Source organism: Malurus melanocephalus, unplaced genomic scaffold, assembly GCF_030028575.1.
Source record: "Malurus melanocephalus ecotype Western Australia unplaced genomic scaffold, MMel_1.1 scaffold_549, whole genome shotgun sequence".
Taxonomy (NCBI): Eukaryota; Metazoa; Chordata; class Aves; order Passeriformes; family Maluridae; genus Malurus; species Malurus melanocephalus.
This window is the reverse complement of record NW_026623781.1, coordinates 393,784-409,767: the sequence shown is the minus strand read 5'-3', so window position 1 is coordinate 409,767 and position 15,984 is coordinate 393,784. Positions and strand designations below refer to the sequence as shown.

The window sequence follows — 15,984 nt, the reverse complement described above, 5'->3', positions numbered from 1 at the left end:
TGGATTACCTGGCTTTTTATTGTTGATTGTAATGATTCTTGAATTGTTTTATTGCGAGCCAGCCTACAGCACTGCCTATTCGAGGTACAGCAGTGGGAGAAATGGGGGTGCCTGGAGGTGCAGGTTCCTCATGTCTGTCAGCATTTGGGGGAGCTGCCATTTGTTTTAGGAGCATGCCATCTGCTGATAAGGAATTAGTTATTCCCCAAATTAGATGATGCTGAAGAACACATAGCCCAGTACCTGAGTATCGACAGACCAATAAAACTCTGGATGTGCACTGCCAGTGGCTTCCTCTGGCTCTTATTTACAGGAGATCTTAACAACACCCTTCCATCTCGCAGTAAATGTCTCCACAGTGGTCCCATGGCTTCAATGGCCCTGTGAGTGAGGGTATCCATCTGATCCTGGGAGATGTAGCTGCACCAGCTGAAGGCTCTGCCAAGCATTCCCTGGGCAGTCTGTGCGGGCTAGCTCAAAATTAGGCTGGGGACTGTGCTGATACAACGACAGCCAGAATAATCTGAGCAATAGATAAAGACCCTGTTACAATCCAAGAGTGGCTCCCCAGTGTAATTAGGAAGTGCACTGTTATGCAATTAAGAAAATTAATTAGATGTAGATGTAGGGAGTGCAGGTTGAAGGCATGCTGCAGCAGAGTCTTGTCTGGCTCTGTGGTACTTTTGAGATCTGCTGGTGGTATAATTGGTTTTACAGTGTCTCTGAATGAGCTCTATTCCCAGATCTCTCTATTGACCACYCCCGTGCCATGGAGCATAATTTACTGCATACAACAGAAAACTTCAGCCTATCAAAACCAATATCAAAATATGCTGACCACTTTTTGCTCAGTGCAGTGAACCTCTTTAGTCCAGGCAGCATGACTCCTCTCCCAGCAGAGTTCTGATTCAGCTGTCTCCATCYCTCTCGGAAATTATCATGTACTTAGGGATGGAAACACCAAGTATCCTCACGCCAGCTATCACTATGCTGCCAGCTCCTTTTAAATGGAATGAAGGAGACCTGGCCAACAATATTTTACTTACCTTTTTCTCCTAGGAATCCCAAACCAGGAGTGTTCATTCAGATGAAAACAAGGTTGAAACAAAATTAAAAACCATTCTCCGGGTATGTAAGGAAAYCTTGTCTGTTTTGTTGTAGGAATCCAGAGAAGCAATGTCATGGTTTGGCAAGCACCGTGATTATTCAAGACATGCTCATGTATATGTTGTTCACAAAATGTACCTTGTGTTAAAAGAAATGTACATCCCTAGTGACAGCAGGACATCACCATTCCATAGCTCCATTCTGTCGCAGACTGTGCATAGGACATCAGGCACTGAAGGGAGATATCCTTTAAACAGAACAATATTTGCATTCTATGTAGGGAGAGGGCTCAAGGATTCTTATGAGAACAGGCAAAATTAAATCTGCCAGTACAAGGGCAACCTATAGTAATAACCCACATCATTTTAAAAATCATGATTCTTTTCTTCTTACTATGCTACTGGTATCACCATAGAGGGCAAGGTATAAACTCTGAAATTAATTTTATTTTTCCTCTCCATAAAGCTTGTTTGTTGTTTGTACTCTAGTCAGCTTGGACACTAAAATTTGGTTAGATAATTTCTCATTCAAGTTTTCATGCACCAGACCAGCATGTCGGAAATTCAGACATTATCAGCATGTATAAAAGMACACACAAAAAAAAATCCCAACTCAAAACTGAGATGAGTTCAAATTAAATTAACATGTAGAAAGCTGGCACTCTGCTGGAATCAAATTTGTTATTATTAMGTTTACTACTGCTGTTTCAGATAGCTCCTTCTCCCAGGGTTTTGGCTAAAGGTGCTTTACAAATTAGAGGTCAGGTTGGTACTCTATAATTTTCTCATTTTTCCTTTAATCCCTTTTTTTTCYTGTTTAATTAATTCTATGTTGATTCTTTCTGAAACTGAAAACATTTCCCTGGTTTCCTGTATTCACAGTTGCCATCTGCTAGGCAAAGCTTCCCCAGCAAAGATTCTTTCACTCAAGGCAGAAGGGAGCATCCCTCAAGTGACACAACCTGCACACTGGAATATCCCCCAGTGGAATATTCCAGGAATGCTGGAATAGGAGTGCTGCTGCATCCCAACACAGAGACCCTGTGGGATACCCCACTGCTGCCACAGCAACAACCATCACCAGTCATCAATCCCATGTTTAACAAACACCACATTTCCTGAGCTCCAAGCCCATGCAAATTAATGAGCAAATACAATGATCTTTTATAACATAGCAAAACACAATTTGAAATAAACTGTGTCGGTCACAAAGCCCCTTTAAACTCCCAGGAGATGATACCTGCTCTGGTGTGTGTACTGGGTAAATTTGCACAGTGGTCTAAGAGTGTGATTACAGCTTGGGAAAACACACACAGTTTTACAAACACACACAGCTTTAAGCTGGCTGGCTTAGTGACTGCRCCAGATATCTCACTCCTATCAATTACCAAACAAAGCTCTTTAAATAAAGAGAAACATTTTCTTTCCTGATCAAGCCTACATGGATGCCATTAAAGACAGGTAATAATGAAGTCCAGGCATCCAGAGAGCCGTGTCCAAGAACTGGCCTAGGAGTGCTGACTTATGAAGTGGTGAAGGTGTGTAGAGAAAGCAAGACAGAGAAATGAGAAATCTCTGGAAATGCCAAATCCTGTGCCATCTGTGGCTAAGCTGTGGCAAAAGGATGCCCTTCCCTACTAAATGTTACTTTACCATTAAAGCAATATCACGTTGCCTTGGCCTACCTTCTCCTTTGAAAGCTTCATCAGACAAACAAGTTAGCCTGACTTCTTTCAGATGTGTTAAGGGCAATGAGAGCTACTGGTTTAGTAATAAACCAGTTTCTGTGTCTAAATACAGACCCTCAGTGGCAAGGAGAGTGGCTGCTTAATTTCTCTTCATAGTCTGTGATGCCACTGGCAGGGCAATGACGTTTGTGGTGAGAAGTTCAGTGGTGGAGCCACTGGGCTGAGTAAAGACAGAGAAAACATCCACAAAACACATTGAAATGTTTATTGTTTCATGTATCCACGATGCAATGAAGACACATCTTTGGGGAGATCTGTGGTGCTTTCTGCATGGACAGACTGGAAGTTTTCCTGGGGACCCTGTGCCCCACATAYCTGTGTTYTGTGAGCTGTTTCAAAGCAGCCTCAGTAGARCCCTGGGTGATRTWTGCAGYRATTGCAGCTATTCCTGGTGGTGATRTGGCAGGTCTGGAGCACAGGACAGYCCCTGTTCTCTGRGCATGGCTTGTGCTGGGGCTGGCAGGGAGTGAACAACTGAGGATGATGCTGAAAGTTCCCCTTCAAAACCAGCCTCAGTRGTTTTTTACACATAACAAAGGAACACTGGAACATTTTACTGTATCAGCTGAAAAGAAGCATACAGCAGAGATAAAAATRTGACAGTCTGTGCATTTAGGAGAATAAGAGAGACTATCAAAAAGGATATGGGAATTTAGGGAAGCCTGMAATGCTTTAAGACATTGCAAGAAGGCCCTCACTGTTATCTTCTGTGTAAGAGCAAGATCAAACTACAGCATTGAAAGCAGCCTAGGCAAACCTAACTTGTGAGGGATCACATCGAGGAGCAGACCAGCTAGCTTGAACTTAAAGAAAACACCTTTGAGTTTGGTGGTTTGGTTTCTTTTTTTTAATGAATAAAAGATGGGCTAGAAGAAATACCTTAATCACTCCTTRAGCTGAGAGTGTAGTTTTTACACCTTTATAGATGAGGGAATAGACGAAATGGCAATGTGTTTCAGAGTTTTCCAAAGGGAAAAAGGACTTTTTTTTTTCTAAGTCAGCCCTGTGTATTTTGAAGGGAGTACTCATGTCTTCTTCCAAAAAAGTTGCAACGGTCACAGAAGAAAAAATTTTCTCCACTTCCTGGCATTATTCAGCTCCTGAATGGGCAAGAAGCTGTTTCATCCAGTTCAGCTTCTTCCTGGCTATTATTTCTGTGTTTGTTCAGGTACTTCTTGAGTCCATTTTCCAGCTACACTCCTATGGACAATTTTCTGCTGACTGCTCTGTTGGCCCACACAGGCAGGTGATGCTGTGCTKAGGGGGGACTGCCCTTCAAGTGAGAGCTGCACCAAAGATTTCAGAGTCTGAGGAAGGAGTTAATGAGTGGCCAACAGTAACAAGTGAAGTAATTTACTCCATTAAAGAAAGAGAGGATTTTATGCTGTGCGTGCCAGTAACAGTGAGAGAGACAGACACCATGGCAACAAGCTTGTCAGGCAGGAGCAGGGCACTACTTTAACTATCGCTGGGGACATCATTAGTGGTGGGGAAACTTCAAAAGCTCTGGAATTTGGRTTCCTTTTTGCACCCAGAATCTCACCTGCTTTAATGGAATTTGAATCTCCAGTCTATAAGCTTAGCCTGGGATARCAGTAATAGCAGACTGGGATGTTGGATACATCCCAAATAACATGGAAAGGAAGAATGTGTATCCTGAAACAATATCTCAGTGCTTCCAGGCCTGCCAGTTTGTCTGAATGGTATGAAAAGGAAGAATGAAAACATACCATTGAGCCAGGTTTCAGCAGGATTGTCTGAAATAAAGATTGAAAAGGAATTTGTAAAGGAGTGCTCCTTCTGTGCTTACTCATAAGCCATGGATCTGATCATTAGCCTGCACTGATGGAGAKATCTCCCTGTAAATCTCCCATTCTGGCAGGATGAACAGGTGACACATAATTGCACACATGAGGTTGATTCTTTTTATTCTCCTAGCTCATAAGCAGAATCCCAAACACCTGTGATTGTCTTGTTCACCATGCACACTTTTGATGGGCTTGCAAAGCTGGAGTCAGATGGGGTAGGATTTATACCCACAGAAAGTTCCTCTATAGGCAGCCACAAAGCAATTAGTGCACAAGGCATTTGGAACTCTGAATGTGGTCTAATGTGAGCCTCATTTTACTAGAGCAATGTACAGAGTTCAAGTTTCCAGTTCATGAGTCTGCAGTGCAGAGAAAAACATTTCTATGGGCAAGTGGAGAGAGAAAGGAAAGATCTGAAGAGCTGTGGCAGTTTCTGTGGGAGTCTCTTCAGCCCCACTGTATCTATAAAGTGCTGAGAATGCCACACAGCAGAGTGACAGGGAATGGATCATAAATTCATGACCCTTTGTGTCTTGCCTGCATTATAATTCCCCTTGACTGAGCTACTCAAATCTAAGGAGAGCTGCAGCTCCAAAAATGAAGCCCAGCCAGTGTGCGGAGTGTGAGAGTGCAGACAGTCCAGGTGCCCAAGCCCTGGCTCAGCTCACCATGCCCCACTGCTTCCACAGGAGCTGCTGCAGGCATTTTAGTCAAAAGCTATTTTAACCCCACCAGGACTAACTGGGAGAACTGAGGAGTGCGGACATTTGCTCAGCTTGCAGGACAGAGAAGGAAAATCAGGTGGACATTAATCATCTTTTTGCAGATGTGTCAAGTAAAAAGGAGAAGCACATTCAATCCCATCAAAAGGCTTATTTTTGAGCAGTTGTTCTCTAAGACCTGATAGCCAAGTGCTGTGCTMAAAGAACCAAATGAAAGAGGAGGTGGCTGCTCTGGAGCTGCCTGCTTCCCAAAGATAAAGGAAGATGGAGTGCAGCACTCTGCCCATCCTGCGCAGGAGGGTGAGAGCCATTGAGATAACTGCGAGAATTATTGCGATGGGGGCATCTGGCTTGATGTAAAAGGAGAAGAAGTGGGAGCATGCAATGGATTTCTGCATATGTTTGAGTTTTCCCAGTCCTGTGGAGAGAGGCCTCTCTGACCATAATTGGAGCGAACTCATGAATAGMGTGTGTGAGCAGAAAGCAAATCTGAAGCTGCAAGCAGCCAGCTCRCCCTGCTGCACGGTTAGCGGGAGATGTGTTGCATATGCAAGATGYAGGGCAGGGAAGGACACGTTCATCCTACTGAGCAGGCACGGCATTCACCAGAAGTTTCTGGTGGTTTTGGAGAGCTCAGCTTGCCCCAGATAGCTCTGTCTTCCAGGCGAGTGGAGGTGCAATGGTGTCTCTTGTTGGTCAGCAGGCAAATATCTGCCATGACAAACTGGTGGCAACCTGTGACAGCTGCACACAGGCCAGTGATATGTGCAGAGGGACAGTGGGGGAAAGCCTGCGGGTCCTACTCCAGCTGCTTTTATCCTGCAACCCAAACCAAGTATTTCTTTCTYTTTTACTGGGAGAGGACATCAATAAGAAAGGCAGAGTGACACACTGACACAGGTCGTACATCCCTTTTAGCCAGACAGCTGTGGCCAGCAGCACGAAGAAATGCTGGCAGGTGTCAGGTGTCGGTGTGGGGTTTGTCATGATGGGAACCAAACAACATCTTTCTTCCTGCCCAAAGAAAGAGCTGAGGAACCAGCAGGGGTGGAGAAAGGCCTCTCTCAAACACACCACTGAAGAGAGAGAGGGACAGAGTCTTGGCCCACGTCTGCCTTGGGGACACAGATGTCACCCTGCACTCCTTYTGCTCCTGAGGAGAAGTGTCAAAGACATGTCACTCACTGTGACATGCATGGCCTTGCCAGATCTGCWAGTTCCAGAAATATTTTCTGATTGCTAACACAGACTACTAGATTACCTTGCCTGCATTGTTATGATATTACTCCTTATAATACCGTGATATTTAATATAGAGAGCTTTTTTTAGGAGCACAAATGTTTTACAAGTTCTTAGAAAAGYATAGCACTGTGAGCCAGTGCAAAGTTTAAGACACCTGACACTAGTTAGCTTCAGTTTCTTCTTTAAATCACAGTCCACATTAGCACATCCCTGGCATACTCAGACTCCTAGATACCCTTCACATGCATTTTTTGTTCCTTGCCTGTGTGAGCTTCTGAGCTGCAGTCACTCACTAAGCTAAAGCTCCAAATCCCATCTCTGGGCATGCATATGGACAAGCATTCATAGGAGAAGATCTCAGCTGAAATAACTGCAGAAAATTGCATGACCTTCCATTCTCTCTCCTCCTCCTGGAGGACTGAGCCGAGGCTTGTGGAGGAGTCACATTTCCCTGATTCCCAGTTCATCCTCGGGGCTGTGTCTGTGCCCAAATCCTCTGCRCTCTCAGCAGCTCATCATCTGCCTCCGAGCTCCTCACCCCCAGCTTCTGCAGACACTTGGCACAGCCAAAGTGCACAATTGTCTGGATGGGAGGCTGCCAGGGCAGCAACAAAAATTTTGCCCACTCTTGAGCATGGAGTAAAACATATGCTGGATGTTGCAGGCAATGGGGATCCYTTCCAGGATTTTGAATGCTGCTGAACTTTGCTGCACAGTCAGAAGTCAAACCAAAGCCACCTGGGTCCTTCTGTGCTAAGTCAAAATTGATGAGCTTACAGCATGACACAGAGCAATACTCTTCAGGCAGGAAAAGTAAAGGAGGTCAGTCTTGGGTTTGTTTATTTGTTTGTTTAAGAATGCATTTCTTTTATAACTGACAGGAGATCATTTTTATTGGCTTAAAGTAACTTGCCAGGAATRAAAACAAGCTTCTCTTTCTGTTTTTCACAACAAGGAGATGCCAAACAAGAGGTTTCATGCYCAGAAGAGCCTCAGAGGTCTCTGCTGAATTGATTGACCATCAGCCACTGTGGGAGAAACAGAACAAGGAGTAAGGGCATCTGCAAGGTCTACAGGATGCCACTGGGGCACTCTGCCGTGCTCTGGGAGAACAAGCCAGGAAAGGCTGGAGATGCATTTTAATCTCTTGGACGTGTAGGATCCAGCTGCTCTGGAACTCCGGGGAAATCTATTGCCAGGATCAGCCTCAAACATTGCAAGTGGGKTCTCTTCCAAAGGAAGATGAGTTGTACAGGGCAAGCTGGAGAAAACTTCAACTTTCAACCTTGAAAAACTCAAAGGTAGGAGGAGGCAATGTAGAATTTCAGCTAGATTTAACTAACTGCGACTGAGGGTCACAGGGCTTCCTAGCCATCCTCCTCCCTTCAAGCCAGTTTTCAGCTGAGAGGACTAATTGGATGGACCTCTTGGGGCTCCTTCCAGCTGTTTCCTGAGATATATTTGTATTCTGCAAATGGAAGGCTCAAGCTGATTGCTTTTACAGCAGCTTCAACGGGAAAAATTTGCATTAAAAACAATGTGGGGAAAAAAAGACCTGGCAACTTAAAAGGTTTCTTCTAATTCTGGCAGGTTGATCAGTATGTTCTCTGCCAGACAAGAAGAGYTCCCTGCTGTGTGTTTTCTAATGAATTGACCACTGCCCTCTAAAAAGAGATAGTGAAATGCACTGTGTAAGCATCTTCTCAGTCAGCCTCAGGAGTTTGGAAGGTATCTTTACTTTTTTGCTCATATAAAGGTAAAAGTTCATTCTGCTAATTCAGACAGGCCTTCTGGGCTGAAGAACATTTTCACATAAACAAACCTGCCCTTTGAATCACTACCATGTTTCTCTTATAATAATGATTAAATCAGTTATAATAGTGATTTTAAATAAATGTGTAGTCCACTGCTAAATTTAAGTGTAGTCAACTGCTGCAGTTTGATCAGTTGGTATTTTAATCTGACCAGCCTTACCTCAGGCAGAGARATCTGGATGTCTCCAATCTTGTCTTTGTCCAGGAGATGGAACACTTCKGAAATGTAGAAGAGTGGGGAAAAAAAACTGGATATAAACCACAGAGTTTGGCATGTAGAGAATCGCTGTCTGACAAAATGTAATGGTCTGGCTTTTTGCCATGATCTACTGGAAATTTAGACTGGTTCTGTAAGATAACATTATAGCTGTTCTTCTTTCTTCTTACAAATAATTTCTAGAGCTGCTTCATGGGGCGGAATAGATCTACAGCAGTGAAATGGGAATTGGCAGCAGGACAACTATAAAATCTGATGCTGTGGCATCTGGCATGGTCTGGGGACAAACCTGTAAATCAGGTCGGAGCAGGACTGGGAGTGATAAATGGTCCCATTTGTCGGAGCTGGGACAATGTGAGGCCAGAGCACTGACCATGAGTTGCTGATGACTTATGGTGAAACACAAGAGAATGGTGTGTTATGGAAACATATCCCCAACTCCCCATGGTCATTCAGACAGAAAGGCTTTAGCTATTTCTCTGCTGATTTCTCCAACAGACRCATATTTGCTGGCACCCTGACCTTTCCATTCAATTTGCTATGCTCGCAGCTAAAAGACACCTAAGGACACCCCAAAGCTCTCAGGAATCGCCCCTGGGCACTCATTGAACAGGGTCTCCAGGTGGATCATTCAAGCCACAAAGCCATCAAAGTCCATGGTCAGCCTGGTGCTGCAGGCGTAGTGCGTGACAATGCTGTGCTGCACCTCATTGTGGAGCCTGAAACCTGAGGGCAAGRAGAGCACAGGAGTCACTGACACAGCAGGGGAACATGCTGGGGTGTGATTTACCCATGGACTGCTGCAGCTGCAGGCTGAAGGACAGGACTGTTCCTCACAGAAGGTATGTTGGACTCCCAYACCCACCTCTGTGAGTCCTCTCCCAAGCCCATTGAGCTGGGTGAAGACAGGCATAGGGTTCTCCCCCAGCATTTTGTCAGAGTGCGTATTTCACATTGTTTCACAGCAGAACCAGCCCTATGTTCCCCAGATAAACCCCTAATTAGTGAGTCTTGGCACTGCAGCTGAATAGCAGTGATTGCAGCAGAGCCAATTGCTCACATAACACATTGGGCTCTATTCAGGCCCATATTCATGCTATTTCTGTCTCTGGATCATTCACATAAAATCCACTGAGCACAAGACAAATCAAAAACACAGAGCTTCTCTAGATGGCCCTTAGCTGGCAAGCTCTGCTCCAAAAGTGATCACATCAGAGAGAACATCGTTGGGGCATGCCTTAATCAGGCTTGCACCTTCTCTAGAGGAGAGAAAGGTGGTGAGGGAAATGAAGGAWAAAGAGGGTTTGGGCATAGCTCTGAAAGAGGACAATTAGATTAGGAAATAATGAGGACAAAAATAGAGCAATAATCAGATGGATAAGCAACGGCCACAGCATGGACAAAAGCACCAGTGGTTCATAACACAGAACAGAGGATGGGGTTTGATTTGACAGCAAAAGAGGCAGCAGTGTGTGACAGTCAGGAAGGGAGAATGGCACTGGCAATGCTGTAATCTAGGTGACAGGAGGGAAGAAAAGCCATTAAAATGCTTCACTGTTCTCCCCATGATGGGTAGTGCGATGGTGCTCCCGTGCAGCACACTCACCTGCCTCTCTGAGGGCATTCCACATCCCGTGGCAGTCCATGATGCCGGAGAAGTCGCTGTCCACTTTCTTACAGATTGCCTGTGGCTGAGGCGGGGAGACAATGGAGAGGGCACTTCAGTGTGTGCCCCTGCAACAATGCTGTGGGGTGGGCACAGGGAGGCAGCTGGGCTAGCGCAGCTGGGCCACAGCAGCCGTGGGAACACGGCAACACCGTTCTCATCAGGGCTAGAAGCCAGAMTGAGCTACTCAGAGGGCTCCTTCAGGGTTTAACCTTGGTTTGCTGGCACACTCTGCAGCCCACGCCCTGCCACCCTCCCTGCTCACAYAGTAATCAGTGCCAGGACAATCATTCCTACCTCTGCCACGTTCACACTGTCACTGCTGTGCCCACTGATGGCTGGGACAGGGACTGCCCCTACCAGCACGAGTTCCTACCCTTTGAAACATTAATGAGCAAGGGAAACATTTCAAGCAGCTACTGGCAAGCCAGGCAGAGTGGGAAAYACATTCCCATGGGCAGGCAGCTTGCCTGCCTTCATATCACATGGTGGCAGACAGGCCATTGAGGAAAATATCCTATCATTTGGCAAACACTGCAACAGACCCAGTCCACCATGCTTAACGTTTCAGACAAGCTGACAGATGCTTCCTACTGACAGCAGACTCATTATTCAAATTTAGAAGCCACCCAGACCTACAGCTAATACTGGATTTGGGTCTCAGGGCTTGCTTTTCTGACAAGACTTAGGACAGAGCTGGACCTTCAGAACCCAACAGTTCTYCATGAAACYCCAGGAGAGATGCTYTGTGCTGARCAAGATCAAGTATTGGGGCAGAAGTCTTGCCTAAAAGGGCTGTGGTCACAGCCWGAAGGTCCAAATCTGACCTTCTTYTKGASTGTTTGATTCTGGGCCAACTTCTCRGGRTGTTAAATCGGCTGCCAGAAAAAAAAWTCRGCTCTTCTGCAAGATTTCAAAAACACAAAGCCAGGTTTTTGAAGGTCCTAAAAATATGTTTCTTGTGTTTGCTTATGCTCAGCCAGCAATGCAACATATTGCAACAGCCGAGATRTGTTCATATGAGCTTTAATAGAGCAGGCAGCAGAGAGAGCTGTCTTTGCCAATAATCAAAGAAAGTTAATCTGTCTTTCCATAAGGTATTGCAAATTATAGAGAGTGCTGGGGCCAAGGTGAAAGAGGATTTGCTTTTGCCCTGTTGAGTGAAAGGTGTTTCAGAGCCCTGGAACAAACTCCAGCCATGAGAAGGAAAGCTTCCAAGCATATCTGCCTGTGAGGGTTTAACTCTGTCTCGGTTTTGGATTTGCACTTGGGAGCTGAGAGGGGAGGGAAGGGGAGACAGCCAGAAATGTTATGTTACCAAATACTTCTGAATCTTCATCCAAAGTGTCTTGAATTCTACAAGTCCCAAAGTGCTGGTCCCATCCGTCTGGGCCATGTTAAGGCACGGTTCAAAAATCAGGATTCCTTCATCCTGAACGAAACTGGAGAGCAATCAGTTYTGATAAAAACAAATCACCCATCACAGCATCATCTTCATGCCAGTTTAGTTCTCATTTGTAATGCATCTCCATCTCCCACTGACATGCCCACAGCTTTGCATTTGCTTGGCTAAAGGCATGCCAAGAATTTCTAGGCTATCTTCACWCTCAAGGAATGATATATGGGATTGCTAAATATGTAAGCATGATTAAAACCACTCACATTTTGTACACTTAGCAGCAGATTACAGTCCTTAGGGAAAAAAGGGGTCTGGCCTTGCAGCAGGCTGTTGTTAGAAAGCAGAGGCAGGAACTGCAAGTGAAGAGAGAGTCAGTAGCAGTCTACAGAGTATTCTCCCRTGTCCTCCAGGGCCTGAACATCCCTTCTGATGGAAAATCATGCAGATTTGGATAACCTGACACTGTGCCTACTGAATTATTCCATTAGGCTTRGGAGCCTGTGGAGTGTAGGGCAATGGCACCACTTCTCTTGACAGCCAGCTATCCACAAGATCCACAGTGAATCGCTGCTGGCATCAGTATGACAATGTCACAACACCAACACCAGTGAGACCCTGGCAGCACAGCTCTTGGCCCTCCCAGTGCAAAGGATCACTGGGTGGAGGTATTGACCTCTGCTTTTCCCTTGGCTCTCAAACCTGGGCAGAGGTGTTGACCTCTCTTTCCCTTGGCTACTCAAACCTTATTAGCTCCCAAGTGTCCTCCCTGCTGTGCAGAAGGGAGGGGACACAGCCTGTGCTTGCAGCTTCTCCCTGGGAACAGGCTCAGCCTGTCTGTCTGCTGCTGTGAGCTCAGTGCTCTGCAAGCAGGACCCAGCTCAGAGGCAGCAGCTGAGGATGTGCTGTAAGCCTGCATCCTGCCAGGCACGCTGAGAGTGCACCTGGAGCTGCACAGGTGCAGCCAGGCAGAAGAGCCCTGCTTCTCCCCTACATTTAGGAAAAAGTTTAAGCAATGACAGATGCAGTGCAGGTGAGAGAAGCAGTTGATGATTAAATGGTTCAGGTTTCTGCCACCCTGAACTGATAGAGATGCTTGGCTGAATTTTTTACCCCAAGCCATGTGCCTGGTCCATTGAACTGTAAACTTAGTCCAGCTTGTCAGGAAGTTTTGCTGAAAGTTCCCAGAATCTTTAAAGGTGATGAAATTACATTCAAAGGATACATCTAAAAGGCTGATYATCTCGCTGCAAGTGTTGATGTTGAATCCATCACTTTTAACATCCTTTCCTGTACAAAAAGAAAATATAAAAATCCAAGTCAGAAATACTTTAAGACAAATATTTTTCTGCAGACAATGTTGGAAGTGTCAGCCACCTTAAAATCTCAGTAGCAAGGTAAATGCTCTGCCATTTATTCCCCTATTTGGTTAACATGGTGGGTTTTTTTTTTTCCACAGCAGGAGGGGATGTTGCTGGTTTCGGTGGTGATAAGCCTCTATGCGTCCACAGAAGTCATGCAGCAGCATCATAACATTACCCATGGTCATCCTCCTAGAAAAGCACAGGGAACATTGTGCCTCTGCAGAACATCTGCTGGCAGCATTTGAAAGGGAAACACCAGGTAGTATTTCCACCCCAGCCATATATAGAGGTTGAACAAGCCAGGAGAAACTCAGCTGGGACCAGACACAAACTCATTTTTTCATCAGCCTTAGCTGGCAGAGTTGGGTTTTATTAGCACAGATCCCATTCTCAGCTCCATCCAATGGGAAGTACATAACGTCACTTATTCTTCACCAAAACCYGGTTTAGGATCCTTTGAAGTTCAGTCGCAGTCACCTCACAGTCCTGGACAGAAAACAAAACATATTTTAGGGGTTAACACAAAAATTATTTGAAACAAGCTATTTTCACTCGCTGCTAGACATCCAGACACTATTTCCCTTCTATATCTAAGGCATGTAAACTGTCAATTTTTTTCTAACCCTTCATATTTACCCTCAGATATCCTAGGGAGAAGAACTTCAAAAGCAACCAAATTTCCTAGACATTTAGGTGGGAAATAAGGGAGTTTTTAGGTGCTATGGTGACATGACCCAGTAAATGGCAACTTTTAAAAAGGTTTGACTGAATAAAAACATTCAGGAAAACTTTTGAGRTTTTCAAGGCTTATGGAAACTACAACCAAACAATCCTAAAATTGCCSTCTCAAAACTCAGAAAGGTTTTCCTTACTAAAAAGATTTTTTCCCTCTCCCATAGCAGCRTCCACCTGTCCATTAAAATGAAATTTGATGTGACAGCCACAGGCTAACRCAGCGGGGCTTTGTAGGTACTATTTTTCAAATACATTAAGTAGAGAAAAAGTCCAGCCAACAGTTTTCCAATGTTTTGTTTCCAGCCCCAGTTTTCCTGGGGCTAAACAAAAAAGGAAGGAATTGGCCAGCCAAGCAATTGTCAGAATTATACGATAACTCCACAGGTAATTTATTTCACCCTGGGATAATATTTTCACAGTCCTCACTCCTATCATCCCTATTTTCAAAGTTATTCGGTGCCCGGCATTACCAAGGGGAAAAAAAAAAAATCACATTTTTCACCAATAAGAGGAACAATGYAGAAAATCTTCTCTATTGTACAATAAATTGAACTGAAGCTGTGAGTTAATAAAAAGGGAGAMATACTTGGTTTTTTGAACAGACAGTAAAAGGAATCGGCAAGTCAAATATTTGTATAATCATAACAGAGAGGTCTCGGTCTTTTTTGTTCACTTTAATCCACTTACCTCTCCAGAGAGCTTTTGGAACAGAGTCTTGAACTCATCATCTATATCTTTGTTATCGACATGAGGCTAGAGGAAAGTGATCTCCAAAAGAGTGGTTAACAAGGCAGTTCTGGAAAGCGAGCAGTGGGTATTGCAAAGATGCTTTACAGGGGCTTATTTACAGCAACAGGAAATGAGCACTTGCTCTGCAGCAGCAGCAAAACAGAGGCACTGCTGAAGTCACCACCAGCCAGGGGCTGGCTTAGTTTGAGAGCAAATACTTCCTAAGGCTGATGAGAAAGTTTTCTTCTGTTATCAAGATAATTTTACAAAAGAGCCACAGTGATAATGTTGCTGCACTTGGCCAGAAAAAATTAAGCAGTTCCTTGGAATTTTTTGCAGCTCCTCCCAGCTTTAAGAAGACTATTTTTTTCTATGGAAATGTGCCTGCTCCACCTTCTCCTGCCTATGCTGGAGGGAAGSACAATCAAATGTCTTCCAGCTCAGTCCACAAGGGTGAAGTTTCTGTGCCACGTGGCCCAGGTACATGAAAATGAATGTGAAACTAAGACATGGGTATATGTAAAAAATCCCCACAAACAAAAAATATTTCTCCTGAGCACACAATTATTCTSTCATCCCAGCTCAGGTGAGGATAAAAAGTCTTACCCTTATTTTACTCCAACATTATGAAGGAAAACTCCACTCAGTTAGGGCATCTGACCTCAGATGGATTTGCAGACACCTCATCACCCATCATCCTAAGGAANAAAAAAAAAAAAATAAAAAAAAAAGAAGCTGTTTGACAAGAAGGTGTTAATGAATGCACAGAACCACAGAACAAGCCCCCATGTTTCCTGCTTCCCATGCTCTCCATCCCACCTCTGCCTGCCCCAGCTCTTCAACTCTTTGAAGATATTTCCCATGGGAAATTCAGACTTGTTGTTCTCCTCTTCCATCCAGACTCCTTCTTTTTCCATCCAATGGCTGCTATTGATACAACTGTTTTTAAAACCACCTTCCTCCCCATCATACTTCAAATCCACTCATTGCTGTGGAAGCAAATGCTTTGTGGAAATGGCCCTGTTTTGCAGGTAAAGGCAAAATATCAAGCACAGGGTGTGGGTGCCAGATCTGACCTTTGCCTGTGTGTGCCTCCCCAGCAGCAGGGAGGCTTTCAGGGAAGCTACTCACTGTGATTTACCTGTTTCTCAGCAAAAACTCCTAATTGCATARGATTTGTAGCCTCTGATTTCTTTAAAGAGACAGAAAGGAACAGTAAGCAGGACAAAGTAGCAGTCACAAGGGTGAGAATTTTGGGGCCACATTAGGTGATTTACCCAACTTCTATTAGCAATACTAAGGATATTCATTTGGATTTGGTGGAAAACATTACTTAATTTTTCCCTAATACCAATACACTCTTTAGGAAATTAAACATCGTACAGTTCATAAAACACTGACACAAGAAGGAACAGTAGTGTAAGAACAACATCCCTG

At 44.6% G+C, this 15,984-nt stretch overlaps 1 protein-coding gene across 1 annotated transcript in view; it reads right to left on the bottom strand.

Moving 5' to 3' along the window:
- Positions 1 to 7,510: 7,510 nt before the first annotated feature.
- LOC130583042 (calpain-8-like) overlaps positions 7,511 to 15,984 on the bottom strand; it is a 28,710-nt gene continuing 20,236 nt past the window's right edge. The window contains 10 exon segments of the mRNA XM_057382105.1: positions 7,511 to 7,654; positions 8,601 to 8,659; positions 9,264 to 9,383; positions 10,264 to 10,342; positions 11,642 to 11,710; positions 12,945 to 13,009; positions 13,503 to 13,569; positions 14,506 to 14,571; positions 15,209 to 15,245; positions 15,675 to 15,739. Coding sequence (XP_057238088.1) covers positions 7,619 to 7,654; positions 8,601 to 8,659; positions 9,264 to 9,383; positions 10,264 to 10,342; positions 11,642 to 11,710; positions 12,945 to 13,009; positions 13,503 to 13,569; positions 14,506 to 14,571; positions 15,209 to 15,245; positions 15,675 to 15,739 — 663 coding nt within the window. The 3' untranslated portion in view covers positions 7,511 to 7,618.